At 51.8% G+C, this 21,252-nt stretch overlaps 2 protein-coding genes and 1 long non-coding RNA gene across 7 annotated transcripts in view; 1 reads left to right on the forward strand and 2 right to left on the reverse strand.

Moving 5' to 3' along the window:
* Nucleotides 1-2,799, reverse strand: part of CPEB1 (cytoplasmic polyadenylation element binding protein 1) — a 116,857-nt gene extending 114,058 nt beyond the window's left edge. Inside the window, exon 1 of one of the 3 annotated variants that reach the window (XM_032264807.1) lies at nucleotides 2,279-2,747. Coding sequence is in view for 2 of the 3 variants with exons in the window: in XM_032264804.1 (XP_032120695.1) it covers nucleotides 2,589-2,699 (111 nt within the window). In the remaining variant the exon portion in view is untranslated. Of the gene's footprint in view, nucleotides 1-2,278 lie in introns of all 3 variants that reach the window. The other 2 variants (XM_032264804.1, XM_032264805.1) reach the window with 2 other exon arrangements.
* On the forward strand, nucleotides 2,539-5,923 carry LOC116540985. Its single transcript, XR_004264674.1, has 2 exons — nucleotides 2,539-2,636; nucleotides 5,023-5,923. It is a non-coding gene; the product is annotated as an uncharacterized LOC116540985 (long non-coding RNA).
* A 7,466-nt stretch (nucleotides 5,924-13,389) lies between these two features.
* AP3B2 (adaptor related protein complex 3 subunit beta 2) overlaps nucleotides 13,390-21,252 on the reverse strand; it is a 40,670-nt gene continuing 32,807 nt past the window's right edge. The window contains exons 15-26 of one of the 3 annotated variants that reach the window (XM_032264845.1): nucleotides 20,919-21,105; nucleotides 19,617-19,735; nucleotides 19,040-19,148; nucleotides 18,586-18,709; nucleotides 18,015-18,195; nucleotides 17,776-17,836; nucleotides 17,344-17,450; nucleotides 16,922-17,150; nucleotides 16,410-16,494; nucleotides 16,058-16,155; nucleotides 13,941-14,079; nucleotides 13,390-13,851 (exon numbers count right to left, since the gene is read on the reverse strand). In XM_032264845.1, the coding sequence (XP_032120736.1) occupies nucleotides 13,509-13,851; nucleotides 13,941-14,079; nucleotides 16,058-16,155; nucleotides 16,410-16,494; nucleotides 16,922-17,150; nucleotides 17,344-17,450; nucleotides 17,776-17,836; nucleotides 18,015-18,195; nucleotides 18,586-18,709; nucleotides 19,040-19,148; nucleotides 19,617-19,735; nucleotides 20,919-21,105 (1,782 nt within the window). In that variant the 3' untranslated portion in view covers nucleotides 13,390-13,508. Of the gene's footprint in view, nucleotides 13,852-13,940; nucleotides 14,080-16,057; nucleotides 16,156-16,409; nucleotides 16,495-16,921; nucleotides 17,151-17,343; nucleotides 17,451-17,775; nucleotides 17,837-18,014; nucleotides 18,196-18,585; nucleotides 18,710-19,039; nucleotides 19,149-19,616; nucleotides 19,736-20,918; nucleotides 21,106-21,252 lie in introns of those variants that run through there. The other 2 variants (XM_032264846.1, XM_032264847.1) reach the window with 2 other exon arrangements.

Raw genomic sequence — 21,252 nt, forward strand, 5'->3', positions numbered from 1 at the left:
AGCACATTCCTCCCGACATCAGCGCTGCTGTACTAACACTCAGAAGACCCACACTGACTTCTACAGCAACTGGGATTCCTGCCAATGCAGTTAACGTTCACTTTGCCTATAAATGTGACCAGCTCCCAGACCACTACCTCTCTTCTACAGTGTACGTCACCAATAACCCCTTGTTCCTCTGACATAACAGAACACACATAACATAATAGGCTGGGCTATGGCACCAGAAAGACCTAGGTTGACACCCAATTCCATCACTTAACAGCCTTGTGACTTGACTTCTAAGCCTATTTCCTTTTCTGCAAAATAGGAAAATCCAACAGGGATATTTTAAGACAGACTCCAAACTAGCCTTCAGGTTGAATCCAACATTAAAGACATGTTTAAAATTTTTTTAATGCTACACTTATCAAAATAGAGATAGCCAACAATCAGCTAGCGTCTGCTCCTTTCAGAGAAACAAACTCTGTAGCTCAGTAGCCATTACCTTTCCTTCGTCCTCCTCTGCTCACTTATGTTACTTCAGGCCCCTGCAGGGTTTGAGTTTGCAACCCATTTTAAAGATTCAGAACACAATCAATGGTTGCGCTCGTGAAAATGCTTATTACGGTAGTTATTCTCATTAGCTCACTAGCTAAGTTTGATGCTGAGCCTGGAGTCTTACTACTTTATCATGCGCCTCCACTTTTCCCTTCACGGGCACTGGTCTGTGCACTACAGTGAAAGAGAAGCCCATGGAACCATTCCTCTAGCACATGCCTATGGCCTAACCCAAACTGCAAACGTTCCCAGCATCATTCACCACGGGCCTCAGCTCTCCGACCTCCAACGTGCTGCACAGGCTGGCACGACCTCCCTCCCACTCTCGGGAGCCTAGGCCAGGGAGTTGTTTATCAGCGAGCCTTCGGAGGGGGGAAGCCAAAGATTTTTATGTCACAAAAGTTCACTTACACACAGAATAGTCAACTTCCAAACCCTGTTTCTATAAACTGAGCAGGTGCTACCAGGCCACCCAAAGTTCAAATCGCCGTGACAAAAAATTTAAAAAGCCAAACTCTATAGCAACGTGCTCTGAGAATATAGCTCAGCTCCAAGCCAGCTCAATGGGGACAAGTAAAAGACCGGCGATGAGTCCCAAAAACATGGTCCCCAGGGTTTTCCGACAGTCCCCTGAGCTCCACAAGCTTTCTAACTCTGCAAAAAACCAATCGGGAAAACAATCAGCAACTTGAGGTTTGCAAGGTTAGGTTCTGTTTGAACGTTTTCTTTTTTAACCCACGTGTGTCCCTAGACTCAAAGGGAACACGAGTCTCAGGGAGCAAACGGTCCTCAGCAGACACTCTTCCCGCTGGCCAGGGACAGCCCCGTCACCTGAGGGGGAGCCAAGAGGCGGGCGGTGCACCTGTGCCTTCCAGAATAGGAACCCCACCCACTTGCCCCTGGTCCCCATCAACCACGCAGCCCAGTGGTTGACTCAGGTGCCAGAAGACTGCGGGGAGGCAGGGCGGTAGCCAGGGAGACCAAGGGAAGCGGCTGCCAGAGAACCAGGGCGTCAGTCAGGGCCGGGCTGCAGGCGCGGGGCGGGGGAGGAGGGACGCGGCCTTCTCCCGGGCGGGCCTGGCGGGAGGCACCCCGGCTTCTAAGGGCGGATTCCGCTCCCGACTCTTCCCCACGGGGGGAACCCTAGCTGACAGCACGGTGCAAGGGCCCAGGCCTGCAGGGAGCAAAGCGCCACCGAGAGCTCAAGCGCGCGCCCACGAAGGCGCCCGAAGGCCCAGGCGCCCGCCTGGCTTTTCTCGGTCGGGTCCCGGGGCCAGCGCGGGGCCGCTCCCAGGGCCTTCTGGCCTCCCGGGGCCCCCTAGGAGGAGGCAGCAAAGCCTCGGTCGACTCGACCGCAGAGGAACCCACGAGAGAAGAAAAAGCCCCGGGGAATGACGCCGGCTGGGACACCCCAAGGTGAGAGCCCCTTTGCGGGTGAGTTCCCCCAACTCCCGGGTGACTCCAGGCGGGCACAGGCCCGCCCAACCAGTTCGTCAAGGGAAGCGGCCGGTCCAGCGCCACAGCCGCGGCTCCACCAAACCCGAGTCCGGACCCGAGTCTGGAGACCTGGCCTCGTCCGGCCCTGAGAAGAATGACCAGAACGCCGAGGCCACATGCACCCGCTCGCCAGGCCGCAGGGTCTGGACAGCGCAGCAGCGCGGGCTCCGGCCGCTCCCCGCCTGCGCCACCTCCGCGGCCTGCACGCCTACCCCTCTCCCACCCACGCCCCAGGACCCACCTCCAAGCCGACAGCCCCGCGGCTCTCCCGGGCGCGAAGCCCCGCCAGTCTTCCGCCCTCGCGCCACACTGCTTGGCCAGCCTCGCCCCAGGACTCCCGTTCCGGCGCCAAGCGAAGGTGTGAAGCCACGTGACCTGCCCGGGCCCGGGAAGCCGCACGAGGGGCTCGATCCCTCCGCCTTAAAGGGGCCGAGGCCGCCGCCGTCGTGGGGCTCTCCACACAACGCGGGGTCTACGCCGTCAGAAGCCCCGCCCCGTCCCGCCCCGCCCGGCTTCCCCCTCGCCCCGCGGCGGGCGCGAAAGAGACCCACAGCGGGACGTGAGCTGCCAGCGCCAGCGGCTTCGGGTGCGACGGCAGTGTGAGAAAGAAGTGTTCTGGGCCCCAGGGCTCCTTTCTGTCCGGTCAGCTCCCGTCTGGACATACGCTCGAGGCCGCCCGGAGGCCGCAGTGCGGCTAGGAGGCCCCACCGGCCACCCCCGCAAGGCTGCGGCGCCTTTAAGCCCAAAGGCCCTGAGTCACGAGGAGGCTCCCTGCCCCCCTCGCCCTCCACCCCTCCACGAGGCCCCACGCCCGCGGGCACGTGACCGCGCCCCGCCCGGGACTCGCGCACGGGGCGGGGGATGGGGTACCGTGGCGCCGGACCCGGCTGCGCGCGGACCGTTAGCTACTGCGGCCGGGACGCGGCCCCGCCCAGGCGAGCGGCGGGCGGCTCTTACCAGCGGGAACGCCATGGGGCCGGTGTGGCCCTGCGGGGCTGACGGGCTGGCCGGCCGGGCGCCGGGCGAGACACGCGCACGCACGTGGGCACTGTTTTTGCAGCGGGCCGCACGCAGCCCCGCACCCCGGCAGCTTATGAAGCTCCACCGAGCAGCTCCTCGGAGCCGCCCCCCGGCCGGATGCGGAGCACCTGTGTCGGCCCCGCCCGGGCCCTCGCCTCCGCCCCCGCGCGCCCCGCCCCTCCCTGCAGGCCGGGCCGAGGAGGGCTCTGCCGCCCACCCGCACGCCGGCGGGGACCGCAGCTGCTGCTGGCCGCAGCCGCCCCCTGGGGGACCCTGAGCGCGCCACTCACCTAAGTGACCCTGGCCGAGTCGTTGTCTGCCCTGAACGTCAGCTTACCCCCTTACGAAAGAGGGCACGATTTACAAGCTCCTGCGAGCGGCGGGATCGCTTTGTCAGTACAGCCGCGTATCCGCGCTCCTCCTCTTCCAGTGATCTCTCCAGGGCGAGAGCCAGCCCTGCAGCCTCGGTCCAAACCATAGCACCCGGGCTCCAGGAGGCGCACTTACCTTAGACTCACTGCTCTGTACGGTGCAGAGGGGGCCGCGGGAGTCAGGACATTCCAGAAAGTTCCAAAGACATCACTGGCCCTCTTTGGACCGGAGTTCCCCGGGGAAACCGCTTCAGACGCTCCCGACAGACCGAAATAGAAAGTTTCACAGAAATAGGACAAGGGACAGGGCGAGGGCTCCAGGCAGGCGTCCTGGGGCAACTGGAGCAGGGGCGGACCGGAAGCCCCAGGCAAGCGCAGAGGCGGAGATGGCATTCCAGGCGGGAGACCAAGCAAAGGCAGAGTGAGAAGACTGCACACAGCAGCTCACTCTGACGGGGACTGAGGATGATGCGAGCTGATACCGCCGGAGGGAAGCCTGGGCCGGGTTTGTAAAAGGCCTTTATTCTGCAGGCAGCAGGAAACTTAAAACATTGTAAAAGGGGTTGGCAATTGTCAGGTCTGTTTTAAGGTATTACTGGAGGCTTAGAAGAGGTTGGACAGGCCAGGCGCGGTGGCTCACTCCTGTAATCCCAGCATTTTGGGAGGCCGAGTTGGGTGGACCACCTGAGGTCGGGAGTTCGAGACCAACCTGACCAACATGGAGAAACATCCTCTCTACTGAAAAGAAAAAAAAATACAAAATTAGCCAGGATTGGTGGCGCTTGTCTAATCCCAGCTACTCAGGAGGTTGAGGCAGGAGAATCGCTTGAACCCGCGAGGCGGAGGTTGCGGTGAGCCTAGATTGCACCATTGCACTCCATCCCAGGCAACAAGAGTGAAACTCCGTCTCAAAGAAGAGGTTGTATATAAAAGGGGGAAAACAAGGGACGAGAGTTTATTGAGCATTGTTAACTGTCTTACGTGTGTCAGGTTATCATGATACTATTTAATAAGCACTTACTATCCTCCGGGATCCTCCTGGCACTTAGGGAAGATGGTGCTGCCGCCTTTCTGGCCTGGCTCTAATGGCTAAAGGGAGTTGGGTAGGTAACTGTCAGTTTCTGCCTCAGGTGATGGAGAAAGGGGAAACTGATGGTGTAGTCTAGTGTTTCAGAAGGATTAATGGGGGAAGGATGGTGAGCCTAAGAGCAGAAATCCACAGCCAGGGCTGTGGGTCACACCTGTAATCCTAGCACTTTCGGAGGCTGAGCCAGGCGGATCACGAGGTCAGGAAATCTAGACCATCCTGGCTAACACGGTGAAACCCCGTCTCTCCTAAAAATACAAAAAATTAACCGGGCAGGGTGGTGTGCGCCTGTAGTCCCAGCTGCTTGGGAGGCTGAAGCAGGAGAATTGCTTGAACCCGGGAGGCGGAGGTTGCAGTGAGCCAAGATCATGCCACTGCAGTCTGGGCAACAGAGCAAGACTCCATCTCAAAAAAAAAAAAAAAAAAAAGGAAAGAAAAGAACTCTGTGAGGGAGTGATAGTGGGAGTTGGCCAGTCTCCATTCACTTGTAGGTGTATCTACTTGCAGGAGCTTTTTTGGGTTGCTGAGTTCTCAGGCAGAAAGGATGATGACCACAGGGGCAAGGCAGGAGCAACTTTGCTGAGACCTCTCCCTCTTGAGCCATGTTTTCTCCAGGAGCAGACTACCCCTGAGTCTTATCCTGGCCCACAAGGGGGGTAGGACAGCTGCCTGTCCTCTGAGAGGGTACCACACCCAGATGCCTACAGCACAGAAGCCAAGTGAGGGTGGGTGACAATACTGAAGGTCCAAGGCACAACCAAAAGGGCCGTTAGCTGGGGAGCACCATGTAGAAATGAGGTTCCAGCCCAGCCAGATCTTTCAAGAAAAGCTGGAAGTACTTTTTTTTTTTTTTTTTAAGTGAAACCTTTAATGTGAATTTTAAAGTTGGTTACTAATCCAAGTGAAAAGAGCCAAACCCAGCATGTCCAGGGGCCCCATGCAGCTTCACTGGCTGCCAGTTTGTGATCCCTGACATCCTTTCCTCCTCTCTGACCCAAAAGCTGAGCAAGATAAGAATCTGAAACTCAGAATAGTGCCCAAGGGAATGGGTGTCTGGAAGCCCTTTTCATATTTCAAAACTCTCAACCATAAGAAAAGAAAGGCATCTTTCAAGAGACTTGAAACAGAAATTGCTGCTGCCCAAAATCTGTCTTCCTAAACTTTCTGTTGCAGGTAATAATAATAGCTCATCTTCAGTGACCACTTGCTATGTTTGTGGCAAAGTTCTAAGTGCTTTACCTATGTTATCTCATTTTGCAGATGAGACTGAAGCTCACTGAAGTTCCGTAAATTGCCGAAGACTCCCAGCTAAAAGTGGCAGAGCAAGGACTCAAACCAAGGCAGACTTCTGGTTTCAGAGCCTTTCAAGTCCTAACCAGGTGAGAATAAAACTTCCAACACACTTATTTGTGTGCTTCTCTGTGAATGACCCCAGAGCTGACTGCAGATGTTGAGGGAAGAGGTAACTTTGACAAAATACAGTAATGACCTAAGGTGTGGGTGAGTCCTTGCTCCCTGCCTGCACTTGGCTAGGCCTGCAGGTCATACAGGAAGAATAGCACGTCTGAAGGTGTCCATAATCCCCTGGGCAGGATATGGAAAGTGACATAGGTGAATATATTAAATGACTTACTCAGGTCCCCACACTGGTCACTGGCAGAAGTAGCAGGAACAAATAGGCAGCATTATCTATTCTCCCAGTCAACAAACAGCCTTTGAGCCCAGCTATGCCTGGCACTGTCTCTGCAGTCAAGCCCCAGACTTACAATACAGGTTTTAAATCTAACTATAATTAGCTGGACTGCATTTTAAATATATGTACCAGGGAGACAGGAGGGACCTTGTAGTCTTGTATATGCTCAGGTGTTCAGTGCTTCCACAGCAGGCAGAGAGCTAAAAGAAGAGAGGAGTTTGCCAGGAGAAAATAATTTCCTGGTTGCAAAAGATTAGAAAAGGAATTCACGGCCGGTGAATTCACCGCGGTGGCTCACACCTGTAATCCCAGCACTTTGGGAGGCCGAGGCGGGTAGATCACGAGGTCAAAAGATCGAGACCATCCTGGTCAACATGGTGAAACCCCATCTCTACTAAAAAACTACAAAAAATTAGCTGGGCATGGTGGCGCGTGCTTGTAATCCCAGCTACTCAGGAGGCTGAGGCAGGAGAATTGCCTGAACCCAGGAGGCGGAGGTTGCGGTGAGCCGAGATCCCGCCATTGCACTCCTGGGTAACAAGAGCGAAACTCCGTCTCAAAAAAAAAAAAAAGAAAAAAAAGAAAAGAAAAGGAATTCACTTAGGAGCTCAAGACCACAAGGTAGACACACAGTCCCTGTTCAAGTTTTGCCAAGCTCTGTACAGAAGAAACCATGTTTTTTTTTTTTTTTTCTCAAGTTCCTTTTAAGTGGGTTAAAAGAGTAGATTGGCCCCACCTTTTATCTTACACAAAAGTAAGTTAAAAATACAATTCTAGGCCAGGGGCAGTGGCTCACACCTGTAATCCCAGCACTTCGGGAGGCTGAGGCGGGCAGATCATGAGGTCAGGAGTTCAAGACCAGCCTGACCAACATGATCAGTTTAAAATATTAGCTGGGTGTGGTGGCACATGCCTGTAATCCCAGCTACTCAGGAGGCTAAAGCAGGAGAATCCCTTGAACCCAGGAGGCAGAGGTTGTGGTGAGCCAAGATTGCACCACTGCCCTCCAGCCTAGATGACAGAGCAAGACTCCATCTCAAAATAATAAATAAATACAATTCTGAAAAGCTTTACTTAGAATTTTTTTTAGAAGAAAATATAGGAGAATTTTTTTTACTTCAGCCTGTGGATGAATTTTGTAAATTAGGAACAGTAAGCACAGGATATAAAGGAAGATAATAAATTTAACCACACTGGAATTAAAAATTTTGGTTTACTAAAAGATATTGCTGAAAGCTTGAAAAGACAAGCCATAGACTGGAAGAAGATATTTGCGATCCATGTATCTTCAAAGGACTTGTTTCCAGACTATATAAGAACTTCTGGCCTGGCACAGTGGCTCATGCCTGTAATCCCAGCATTTTGGGAGGCTGAGGAAGGTGGATCATGAGGTCAGGAGATCAAGACCACCCTGGCCAAGATGGACCCCATCTCTACTAAAAATACAAAAATTAGCCAGGTGCGGTGGCAGGTGCCTGTAATCCCAGCTACTTAGGAGACTGAGGCAGGAGAATTGCTTGAACCCAGGTGGGAGAGGCTGCAGCAAGCCTAGATCGTGCCACTGCACTCCAGCCTGGGTGATAGAGTGAGACTGTCTCCAAAAAAAAAAAAAGAACTTCTATAATCAGTGAGGAAAAAAAAAACAACTCCATAGAAAAATGGGCAAAAGATGGGAATAGGCCGTTGACAGGAGTGAAAATCCAAATGGCCAACAAACATACCAGTAGATATCTACCCTCATCAGTAACCAGGGAAATGCAAATGAAGCCACAATCAGATGCCATGCTACACTTTTCAAATGGAAAAAATGATCAAGTCTCACTGTCCCAATAGCAGGATCACTGCCAGTAAGGGCATAAACTGGTTCAGCTACTTTGGTGTGTGCTTTTATGTTTTACATCTTTTAATGGGGAGATGACAGTGTATAAAGTGCACAAATCTTAAGTGTATACCATAAGGTGACTGCCACCCGCATCAAGACATAGAATCTCTCTCGAACCCCCGTTGGGTTCCATCATGTCCCTTCCCACTTTATACCTCCCTCCTCGAGGTACTGTTATTCTTACTGCTTTTCATGACAGATTTAACTTGTTCTAAACTTCATAGAAGTTTTGGTTTTTTTCATTCAACATACCTGTGAGATCCATCCATCCATGTTGTTGCATGTAGGAGTAGTTTGTTCCTTTGTGTTGCTAAGTAGTATTCCATTGTATAGATAGTTTATTTCTGCATTCTTTTATCGATTGAAATTTGAATTCTTTCCAGTTTGGGGTCTGTTATGAATAAAGCTGCTAGAAATATCCTTGATGTGAAGTTTAGCAACTCTTGTGAGCAATTTGGATTCTCCAGTTAACTTGAAAAAGTGTGTACTCGCCAGACGCAGTGGCTCACACCTGTAATCACAGCACTTTGGGAGGCCAAGGCAGGTGAATTACAAAGTCAGGAGTTCAGCAGCAGCCTGACCAACATGGTGAAACTCCATCTCTACTAAAAATACAAAAATTAGCTGGGGCATAGTGGCACACGCCTGTAATCCTAGCTACTCAGGAGGCTGAGGCAGGAGAATCACTTGAAACTGGGAGGAGGAGATTGCAGTGAGCCAGGATGGCGCCACTGCACTCCATCTGCAATCCTGGACAACAGAACGAGACTCCATCTCAAAAAACAAAAAGTGTATACTCTATGACCCAGCAATTTAATTCCTAGGAAAATATGTTACAGAAACTTTCACATGTATTAAGTGGCACAAGTAAAAATGCAAGTAGCTGTTTTGTTAATTAATAGTTGCAAAAACAAAATAGCAACCTTAAATGCCCACCAACAGGAGAGTGGATCAATAAATTATGGTATAGTCATACAATGGAATACTATATTTAAGTAAAAGTAAATGAAATATAGCGAATCATATCAACATGACTCACAAACAATATTGGGTGAAAAAGCAGGATGCAGGAGAAAACATACTCTAAGATGCCATTTGTATAAAATTTGAAAATGTGTAGTACCCACCACTGTCACAAAGTATAGTACTACGTATTGTTTAGGAACACATCTGTATATAGTGAAAGTACAAAAAATGCATGCCATTGATAAACAGAACATTCAGAATGATGATTTGTTTCAGGTAGGAAAGGAAGCAGTCACGAAATGAGAGGTTTGGGGGACATTGAATTGATGAGCGCCTCAGTTCTTAAGTGGGTGATTAGTATACAGGTGGTTATGTTAGTCTTTAAACTTGAAATACATAATATTTTAAAGAGACGGAGATGGGAGTAATTAAGGGCAGTGGTGTGCTGGTAAATGGCTGGGGGAGGAAAGTGATTTGTAGCAATTGGCTGGGGGAGGGAAGTGATTTGTAGCATTTGTCTCTTACATGGCATAAAAACTCCCACCATGGCTGATTTCAAATTGTCAATGTGACATCATCTGGCTCACAAAATTCCTGAACATGTAATAACATTCAGCACTTATGAGCCAGTAGAAGCCAACTCAGGCACACCACTCAGACACTGAATGTGGGAGCAGAGTGCTCTGAAGGCCAGAGCCGGGGAGCCAGGCTCCCTGAGGGCTTTCCCGACAACCTAAGAGATGGATGGAAGGCTGGATTGTATTATTTGTTTATTGCTATTAAGTTACCCCTACAGCTAAGCAGCTTAAAACAACAACTATTTGTTATCTTGCACAATTTCTGGGAGTCAGGAATTGGAGAATGACTTAGTTTCTGGTTCTAGCTCAGAATCTCTCATGAGGTTGCAGTCCTGATGTCAGCCCCAACTGCAGTAACTTGAAGCTTTGCCTTGGGCTGGAAGATCAGCTTCCAAGCTCGCTCAAGTGGGTGCTGACAAAAGCCTCAGTTCCTTGTCACGTGGACCTCTCCATAGTGCTGCTCAAGACATGGCAGCTGGCTTGAGAGGGAGGGAGAGACTAACCAAGATGGAGGTGCAAATAGTTTTATAATCTAATTTCAGAAATGACATACCATCACTTGTATTATTCACATACACCAACTCTGATAATATGTGGGAGGGAATGACAAATGCCCTCACTGAGCTCATTGTCCTCTGACCCATCAAGGCCTCTGGTCAGGCTCAGATCTCCTAGATCCCCACTGAAGCACTACCCCGTCCTTGTCAGGGCATCTTCTGCCTCTGTGCCAGTCCCTGTGCTTCAATCCACTTCCAGGCCCCTTTTTGCAGCCCTTCCTTTGCACCAGCAGAGTCCTAAGAGTGCTTCCCAGTCTGTCCTGTGCTCCTGGACCCCACCTGAATCCCACAGCCCTGGGCCAGTTCCCTGGCTGCCCCATCAAAACTGTTCATGGCTGGCCAGCCACGGTGGCTCATGCCTATAATCCTAGCACTATGGGAGGCCAAGGCAGGTGTTTTTGCCTGAGCTTAGGAGTTTGAAACCAGCCTGGCCAACATAGCGAAACCCTGTCTCTACTAAAAATACAAAAATTAGCACTAAAAATACAAAAATTAGCTGGGTGTGGTGGCTCATGCCTGTAATCCCAGAACTTTGGGAGGCTGAGGTGGGTGGATCACCTGATGTCAGGAGTTCCAGACCAGTCTGGCCAACATGGTGAAACCCCATCTCTGCTAAAAATACAAAAAATTAGCTGGGTATGGTGGCGGGTGCCTGTAATCCCAGCTACTTGGGAGGCTGAGGCATGAGGAGAATCGCTTGAACTCAGGAGGGGGAGGCTGCAGTGTGCCAAGGTCATCCCATTGCATTCCAGCCTGGGCAACAGAGTGAACCTCCATCTCAAAAAAAAAAAATTACCTGGGCATGGCGGCAAGTGCCTATAATCCCAGCTACTCAGGAGGCTGAGGCACGAGAATCACTTGAACCCAGGAGGCGGAGGCCGCAGTGAGCCGAAATTGTGCTACTGCACTCCAGCCTGGGCAACAGAGCCAGACTCCATCCCCCCAAAAAAAGACTGTCTCCACCCCCTCCCCCAAAAAAAAACTGTTCATGAGAAGCATTTTCCCTGCCAACTGAGATCCAGGCAAGCTGTGACCAGGCCCCTAACATTCTGGGGACAAAGTGTCACCACAATGGCAAAGACTTGGGCCAGTGATAAAATACAGGATATTATATGGGTTGGGGAAAATGCTCCAGAGGGATGTTGGGGGGTCCCCAGCCCCTGCAGGTCTGACCTGCTTCTACCTGTGTGTGCTAGGCAGGCTCCCATCTTATCCCTGCATTTTTTAAAGACAGTACTTTTTTTAGAGGTAGGGTGTTGCTAGGTTGTCCAGGATGGAGTCCTAGTCACAGCTGTAATAATAGTGCAATACAGACTTGAACTCCAAGCCTCAAGCTAACCTCCAGCCTCAGCCTTCTAAGTAGCTGGGACTACAGGGATATGCCCAGCTCTACTCTGGGGCTTTTGATGTAGAACAAAGGTGGATAAGGGATTCCTTGATGGTCCTTGTTCAAATTTCTTTAAAAATCAGCCCCACCCTTTCTCAGTTATGTGGGTAGTGCTGATTCAGAGGCAGAAGTGAGACTGAGTCTACTATACAAGTGGCCCTTAATTGGAGAATCATCTCAGAACCTGCAGTGACAAAAACAATGATCCCAGGGAGACTTTGGGGCCCCAGGCTCTCAGGGGAGCAGCAGCTCCAGCTGCTCTCTGGTGCCACAATGCCCAGCAAATCATTGGAGCCAGAGGCAGGGCTGTCCCCTGGGACTGCCTTTGTTCTCCTTCCCTGAGAGGACAGCCACACCTGCTTCACCCTGTCTTACCCATGAACAGACTTGCTCAGGAATGCATAAGTGGCAGGGCTGTGGGATGGTATGGCCAAGGTATGGCCTAAAGTCTTGGTCACAGAGGATCAGAGGCTGAGGTACAATACCTCAGACTATCACTGGAGTGTGTTCCTTGTAACCCAGTCAGTCAAGATGTTGTGGGGAAAGTGTTCCAAGATCAAAACCAAGTTTGAGTAACACTGCAGGCTGAGAGGTGGTCACAGTGTACATTAGCATAGTAAAGGCTCTGAGAAGACCTGTGGGAAATAAACTTACTTCACCTAAATACAAGATTTCTAAACTTATTTGATCATAGATTTTGTAGGGAGTAGGGGGGACAGAACACATCCTAATGGAACATCTTTTATACTTTTTGGAATCACTGCTCACTTAGTCTCTTTCCTCAGGAGAAAAGGTGTCAGGGAGCACCCTGACCCCCACTACACCCACCAGGTTTGTTCCAGGTGTGAGCAGATGCTGGTATCTTGTTAGAAATGCATAATCTGCTGTTCTGCTTACGAAGTCGCCATTCTTCTGTTTCTTTACTTTCACTTTATTATTATGATTATTTGAGATGGAGTCTCGCTGTTGCCTAGGCTGGAGTGCAGTGGCGTGATCTCGACTCACTGCAACCTCTACCTCCCAGGTTCAAGCTATTCTCCTGCCTCAGCCTCCCAAATAGCTGGAATTACAGGCACGTGCCACCACGCTCAGCTAATTTTTTTAATCTATAGTAGAGATGGGGTTTCACCATGTTGGCCAGGCTGGTCTCGAACTCCTGACCTCATGATCCACCCGCCTTAGCCTCCTAAAGTGCTGGGATTACAGGTGTGAGCCACCGTGCCCACTGGCTGCTTTCACTTTAAAAAAAACAAAAAAGGAATGCAGAATTTCAGGCCCCACCGTACACCTACCGATAGAATCTGCATGTAATTGGATCCCCAGGTGACTTGACACAAAGCGGCTTGAGAAGTACAGTTATACATCTTCTGTTCTTCCACTAAGATGACCAGTGGTTCAGTAGTTCAGCCAGGTGGGGCCTCCAGGTCCCCTAACGGGAGGTAGTTGACATATGTTGAATTGAGCACCTGTGTTTGGGGAACTCCCCATGCTATGAGTCCTTCCTTCCCAAGTGCCCATAAGGAGAACTAAGGGGGTCTGCCAGCCATTGAAGAGGACTTGTTTTTGCCGAGGCTATTAAAAGGACCAAGGTGCTCTTCCAGCTTTGCCTTCCCATCCTGGCCCAGATGTCACTTCCACAGAGATGCCTCCAGACTCCTAGGCATCCTGACCCAGAGATGGTCACCTTGGGGATCCGACCAGAGCTATTCCTGAGAAGCAGTCACAGCCTTCCTACAAGGTCACAAGAGCCAGATACTGTTACCCTGAGCAGCTGTCCCCCAAACCCCTAGAAGGAAAGTCGAGCCAGCATCTAGGGAGAAGACATTTTATTGAGACTGCTATATAAATAGCTACAGAAAGCTGGGAGGACCAAAGGGAGTGGCTGCCATCTCCTTCTGCACAGATCACTAAGGAACCCATGGGGAGGGGATTAGGGGAGGTCCTGGTCCTCCAGAGGGAGAGAGAACACCCTGAACGCTATCTGGCAGGAGGAGGTTGATGAGAGAGTGAGAAAGGTGAGAGGGACTGACAGCCCAGATGTCATGGGGGAGGTATAGATGGGAGCCAAAGAGGTACAGCATTTTGAAGTCACTGGATCAGGGCCTGTATCACATCCTTCACCAGCATGGTGCCAATCACCATTTTCTCGCTGTTGACAGTCAGCTGGGCAGCTCCAGCTGGCCGGGCATCCAGGGTCAGCAGAACGAGACTCCCACTGGTTAGTGTCCTCCCTGCAAACCTGAGGTGGGAGTAGAAGAAGGGATGGGGAAGAGCTGCTAAGGGTGACTGTGTTTGGAAGGGGCTCAGTGCCTGGGGCTCCTCCTTCAAACCAGGGCCCCATGCTCATTATTTCCTCTAGTACCTGTACTCATCAGATGTCCCACAAGGAACACGACCCAGGTTGGCAGTGGTGGTCACTTTCTGCACCACAATGTGGTCACTCCGACAGGTGTCTGGCAGCATGAGCTTCTCTGTGATCTCATTCATGCCCATCAGCTTTCCTGGGGGCAGAGATTGTGATAAGGACAGAAGCCGTGGGGACAGAGGCCAGCACCTGGGTCTGCTTAGTGAGCATCAAGTTCTCCCAGGCTGGGAAGGTATCATGCAAAGGGCAGGTCAGAATCTCCATCATCGGTCTTGGGGAGGGGGGCCTTCCCTCTCAGAGGGGGCCCTCCTTCAGGAAGCCTTTGTCAGCCTCTCTCTCCCTCCCACACAGGGCTTTATCCACGTTGTTACCAAAGACTGATTTGGCACTTTCTCCATCAGACATCTGTGCTACCAGCCCCTAAGAGTGGCCAGTCAGTTCTTAAGAGGTTCCTCCATCCTGGACCTCACACCCTTTCATCTTTCTTGGGGGGCCCTCTAACCAACATTCAACTCCCACCCAGCTCCTGGATGCTGAGCTCTCACAAAGAGATCGCAGGTGGCTATTGTGATCTTCTGGCTACAGTCCAGTAGTCACATGCAGCATTCACAGGTACATTCCTAATTGTACCTCTGCAGCAGCAGCTCCAGGCCTAGCCAGGGCTCCTGAAGCCCCCAAACACTCACAGCACCCCCAGAACTCCTCATTCTGCAGGGCTGACTTCTCTCCACTCACACGCTCTAGGGCCCCCATGGGAGCCCCTCCATCTGCCCTCCTGCACACCAACAGGAGTGCTTCTCTTCAGCCTCTCTTTCCTTCCTCTGCTGCTTCCCCCAATCTTCACCTCCTTTTAGAAACTGACATCCCTCTCGTTTCTTCCATCCCCTTCATTCCTGACTAATAACATTTTCTTGTCTTTGTTCCTTCAATCTGTTCAAGTGTCCCTGTTTATAAAAAATCCTTTTTAGAAGTGAGATCCATCCTTCATTGTGCTAATGCCCTATCTCCTTCCTCATTCATGACTAGTCCTTCAAAGAGGACTCCATTTACTTGAGCCCTGGTCTCCCTCAGCCCACTCCAGTTGGCCTCTTCCCTCCTTTAGCAATGACCCTTTCTCCCTAACGTTGGCAGTAGCCTTCTATATGCTCAGTCTGAAGGTCTTTGGTAACTGTGGCTTGCAGACACCTTCTGCCTTGTCTTTCCTGGTTCTCCTCTCACCTCTCCCTTTGCTCCTTTTCCTCTTTCTTGTGCAGAATTTAGGTTTTCCCCCAAGGTTCTGTCTTTGGCCTTCCTATTTTCTCTAGCCTCCCAGAGTGATCTCATTCATATTCACAGCTTCCATTACCACCTCTATGCTCGTGACTCCAGCTTCAAAGTGTTTCCTGGGCAAAGACCCATAATTTCAATTGCATACTAAATATGTTCTGAATTTTCCAAATGCATTTCAAAATCAGTTTATCCAAAACTATCCAAATCTTCCCTCCTCCCTTGCCCAAGCCACTCTTCTTTCTTCTAGGCCAGAGGTTTTGCAGATTACAGCCTGCAGGCCAAATCCAGCCCACCACCTGTATGACCCACAATGTTTTAAATATTTTTTTAAATGTTGGGGAAGCAATCAAAGAAGATTAATATTTCATGACACATGAAAATTATGAAATTTAAACTTGTGTCTATAAATATAAGTGGAAATTTCTTGAAACACAGCCATACTCATTCATTTACATACTGTCTATGGCTGTTTTTATGTTTCAAGAGCCGCAGTCATGTTGTAACTGCAACAGAGACCACATGATTCTCAAAGGCTAAATCGGTTATCTTTGGCCCATTATAGAAAAAGTTTGCAAGCCGGGCGTGGTGGCTCACGCCTGTAATCCTAGCACTTTGGGAGGCTGAGGTGGGTAGATCACCTGAGGTCAGGAGTTCAAGACCAGACTGGCCACCATGGTGAAACCCCATCTTTAAAAAAATAAATAAATAAAAATAAAAATAAAGAAAAGTTTGCTGACCCCTGGTCTAGACGAAGGACACCACCATTCTCCCTACCATCCAAGCTGGACAAGCTTCTGTACCCATTCCCAGGGAGCACTCTCTGCCCATTCCCAGGGAGCACTCACCCTGTTCTTTCTTAAACTCATTTTCACTCATGAACACAGGGGCCATCAGCTCCCCAACAGGTGGCTGAATGGAGACGTAGAACTGTCGGGTCTGGGTGCTGGGAAGGGTGGGAGGAAAGAGAGGGAGAAGAGGTAAGGTCGGCATCTCTCCCCTCATCTTCCACCCTGTGTAGAGGCATGGCTTGGAAACACTGAGAGAGTGAGGTCAGGAATGAGGGCCTGAGATGGCCTCCAGACCCACCTAGTCATGATATGATGTATCCCCACTAACCACCACCTCCATCTCCGGTTCACTGTTACCCTGTCTCTCTCCAGCCCACCTTCTCACCCACACCTCAAGTTGGACACATACCACAGCTGGAAGTTGGCTGCTTGGGTTGAGTCACAGAAATTAATGCCCATTACAGCAGTGGCAGATTCTCCAGGTTCCAGGGACTCTGAAGTAGTGTAAGGCAGTGAAGGGGAGAGAGAGGGCCACCATCACCTGATAGGTCTAGAACCCAGCCTGGCCCTCCCCTCCACTGTCACAGCTGACCAGTCATCTACAGAATCTTGGTTTTTTTGGCCCCTAGAGACTGTTCCTGGGTACCTCCTGAACTCAAGCACCTTTCCCTACTCACCCTCACCACATTCAAGTTATTCCTGAAAAAAACCAAGGCCCAAATCTGCTTCTGCAAGCACCTCCCGCCCTGATATGAACTTGCTTGTTTCATAATCTGCCTTGTCCACCAGAGTGTGGATCACGTTACATGCCATCTCTGTGCCCCCACAGCTTGGCCCCTGGCCTGGCACAAGTAGGGTATCAACAACCACAGACTGACTCTGCCCAGGAGCTTCCTCCACCCCATCCAAAGCCCTTCGCACCAATTTCAGGAAATTCTTGGATGCTGATGCCAGCAGGCAGTTTGGAGGTGCCCAAATGCAGGCCTTTGATGGGGGTATCAGAGCTGTTGGAGAAGTGGATGTGCACAGACACCATGTGGGGGTCCCCGGAGAAAGGCTGGCGGCTGAAGGTGTAGTCCACAGCCAGCCCCTCGCCAGCTACCCGGTGCAGCAGCTCCTGTCGCCCAACACCCGACACTGGGCTCAGAAGCTAGAATGGAGGGGGAAGGAAGGACAGAACTGAGAAAGATGGAGTCTGTCGCAGCATTGTCCCCTAGGGCCATCCAGCAACTGGGACTCAAAGCTATCACATCTTCTATCACATCTTCCCACACAGCCACACCATAGGATGCAGAACAGGGATGTATCCCTGTCCAGCCCAGTCCCACCTCCATCCCACTCACCGACGGTACCAGGGTGGAGTCTGTGAGTGTCAGGCCCTCCAGGTCAGCAGCCAGACTGGTAGACACGATTGCTGGGGGAGACACAGGCTGAACACTGGGAGGGGTGACTGTGGGAGTAGATAAGACTATGATGAGGCAAAGTGAAGATGGCTTGGGTTGAGCAGGCAGTCTAGGGATCAAGGAGCAAACATTTCAGCACCATGGACAGCGGGGGGCGGGGCACATGGCTGCCTGGAGGCTCTCGCCAAAATACCTATCTCTAGACCTCAACCCCAGACATGGGGAGGTTAGCTCTGCTGCCCTCTCAGGCCTGAAGATGTGTTCTGTCTGCTCCCCTGCTCCCACAAGACCTGAGGAACTTGATCCAGTCCCCATGGGCCATTCTAAGTCATACTCCCCAGGCCTACTTTCCCCTGTGACCACCAAACTCACAGTCCTCTAGATCAAGAAGGGAGATCTCCTTGGCTGCAGGGGCACTTTTGCTGCTGGGAGGCTGAAAGAAAAAAATGGGAGTGGGTGTGGGGAAGGGGAGCACTTTGGCATGTTCTGGGTTGGGTAGAAGGTATCATGGTCTGTTCTGGATGGTAGAGAGACAGATGTCTGGGCCTGGCCCAGAGGGTGGGGAGGCCCTGGCCCATGAGCACACCACCGCTCTGCCCCAAGGCTCTCACTGTTTTCCTCCTCCAGGAGGCAGGTTCCAACTGCTCCTCCTCGGACTCCGATGTCATCTCGGACTCCGATGAGCTACTGCTGGAATCGCTGCCCTCATCCGAGGATGACGCTTCTCCTTTTCCCTCTGGCACCTTCTTCTTCTTTGTCTTCCTCTTCTCAACATCTTCCTCACTCTGTTCACTGAATGAGAGTGGAAAAGGTGGGCTCGGGCCTGGCCTGGACACCCCTTCCTTGCTTCACAGAAGCAGGAGAAATGCTGAAAAGCTGGAGTGGAGTGGGGAGCCTGGGCCAGGAGCGTTCACACCTGAGTTCCTATAGCAGAGCCCCAGTGGGCGCTTGAAGCCAGCTTGTGCCAGCTCAGGCTCCAGGCCCCTGGTTACTTTTCCATACCACCCCATGAGGCCTCAGAGATCTGTAGCCAGCCAAAGCAGTTGTCATGTGAGCTGACAGCCCCAGCCAGCTAATGAGGGTCCCAGGGGCTCTTAGAAGACTGGTTAAAGCTCAGTGCTAGCCCTTCTTTCCAGAGGAGCCCCCTAAACACACCAGCTATCTGGTTAGTTCCCCTCTCACCTCTCACTGCCTCTCACTTTCTCCTCATCCTCATCTTGGTCTTCATTTTCAGACTCACTGCTGGAGTCCCCAGAGCCGCTCTCGCTGCTGCTTTTACTGTCTGATTCACTCTCAGATTCAGGTTCTGTTGAGGAACAATATGAGGCCTCCTCCCTCATATGCAGGCCTCCTTGGATCTGAAGCAGGCACCTGGGTTCTAGCTTCAGACTCAGTACCAAAGCCTCAAACCTCTCCCACCTGCCCCCAGCCCTACATGCCAGCTGAAACTGACAGAAACACAGATGGACTCTATGGATAGAAACCTGCTCAAGCACACACACCTGGGATATGAATCCCTCAGGTGCACACCCCTGGACACATGACCATATTACCATATACATACACCCCTCATATAGTCAGTCACACAGATGCATGGGCAGGAGCACAGAGGACCCCAGCTCTGCCATCTGCTCACCACTGTCTGCAGACTCCGTGGGGCCTGACTCCCCCTCAGAGTCTGAGTAGAAGGGTTTTTCCTTCTCCTTCCTCTTCTCCCGATTTGAGCATTTGGTCCATTCAGGTACCTGGAGATGGGGGTATGGTGCAGGGTCATTTCATCATGGTTGAGGAGAAGGCAGGCAGGCACAGGCCCTTCTTACCCTTTATTCCACTTCTTCGTGAGGCCCTACCTGGTCTTGTCCCACAAAGAGAATAACAGAGGAGGAAGAAAGGGGCACTGTCCATGGAGAAAAAGGGATGCTATTCACAGGGGGGCACTGCCAAACCAAGGTGGAAACAGAGCATGGGAAGGCACAGGAACACAACACACAGGGGAAGCAGAGGGACACAGACAGGGCAGAGGGGAGAGCACACAGCACACGGAGGTGGGACCTCAGTGTATTCGCCCAACAGGCCCACGTGGGTCTCAATAAGGGAGAGATCTTCTTCCTGTGTGTGGGGAGGGTGTCAGGAGGGCTGGGCCAGCACTGCCAGGGCTCCCTACTCTCTGCCCTCATCAACACACACACACATCAAACCTCCACCCCGCTGACCTCCACATTGCGCACAGATGGGTCTGGGGCTTCCTCTGGCCAGTCTGGGAGCTCCTGGTAGCCTGTGGCCTTGGCATTGAGCAGATGGGACAGTGAGCCCAGCTGGAAGTGGTCCCGGTCTGGGGATAGGTTTGGAGGTCAGGCAGGTAGCAGCAGTGAGGGAATGCTCTGGAGCTGTTTCCCAGGTGGGGCTGGGTCATGATTCTGATTGGGACTTCCCAGGTGGGTAGGGGAGGGAGATGGATGTGTCCCCTAACAGCTCTTCCACCCTGACTGCACCTTTAGGCACACTTGCTAGAAGAAAAAGCTGTCTGGCCAGGCCAGAGCAGGGACTGAGGGCCAGGGAGAGATAGCCTGCAGAGGTGGGTAGGAGGAGACTCTGGGCCCAAAGATGCTGCAAGCCTGTCTGCTCAGAAAGCATGTCTAGTCAGGGTCTGGACTCAGTGGGGAGGGGTGAGCAGTCAGAACATGAGTGTGCGGAGTCCGGGTCAGAGGTCAGGCACTACTAGAGGAGGGCAGCACAGGCCTGTGAGGATGGTGTCAGGGAGAAAGGGACTATTGCCTTCTTCCTGGGAGATTTTCAGAACTATCCCTACCCTCAGAATCTCCCCAATCCTTAGGTCCAGAGAAGAGAAAAGCAACAAAAAGATACTAAGGAGAACTGAGCTTTGTGAAGGAGGCTCCTCTCCTGTGTAGGTTCCTGGCTTCTGCTCCTGGGGTCTGGAGAGCCAGTGGGAGGACCCTCCCCTCCCAGGCCCCTCTCAGGGCTCTTGTCATGAGAAGAGGCCTTAAGGGCCAAGCCCAGGAACAGAGGCAAGGCTGAAGGCCTGGGGCCTGGGATTCGGACTGACCTGTAGTGACTAAGCTGACAAGAGTGCAGGCAACTGCTTTCTCAGGACCTTAATAAAAATATACACCTCTCTTTTGTATGTTTTTTTGCTTTCTGCCTTCCTGGGTCCTTGGTATTTAAGATCTTGGTATGTATTCCAAAGCCTAGTGTCTGCTCAGGGAGGGAGATGGAAAGGGGGGCCTGAGAGGAGAGGAGGCAGGAGCCCATCCTGGCTGGGAAGGCAGACCCTCAGGTGAGATGATGCTAGCAGTGGTTGTGGGCAGGTAAAAGAGTAATTCCTGGTGCCACAGGAGGGGCAAAAGGAGTGAGCTGGGGATAGGACTGTATTTCCCCAAAGTCCTGACCACAGAAGCCTGGTGCCTGGCCAGGGGCCTCAGGAAGGTCTGGGACAGAGACTCTGGCCAGTTTCTTCCCATTCCCCTAGGAAGGTTGCCCTTGATTTCAGTTCCCACCTTTGAAGGATGACTCCAAGACTGGAGCTGGTTTGGGTGCCAGGAAGAGCTTCTTGGCATGGCGGCTGAGGGCCCCACCCTGCTCAGAAGGGACGATGAGCTGCCGGGTGAAGCGTGCCCGGTCGCGAATATCATAGTTTTGGTCATACTTGGCCAGACTCAGCACATATTGGGTCAGCAGCTTGGTCTGGAGGAATAGGAAGAGGTGGGTCAGCTGACAGAGAGGGTAGGGACTCAGGAGGCTAGGAACCAGATTCTTTAATCTAATACCTGCAGGCAGAATGTCTGCTCTCCCTGCTTAGGACTGGCTGCCTCACCAGCCTGTCTCTCCCTC

This window comes from Sapajus apella, unplaced genomic scaffold (genome assembly GCF_009761245.1).
Source record: "Sapajus apella isolate SASKATOON/1434 unplaced genomic scaffold, GSC_monkey_1.0 scaffold147, whole genome shotgun sequence".
NCBI classification, from domain to species: Eukaryota; Metazoa; Chordata; class Mammalia; order Primates; family Cebidae; genus Sapajus; species Sapajus apella.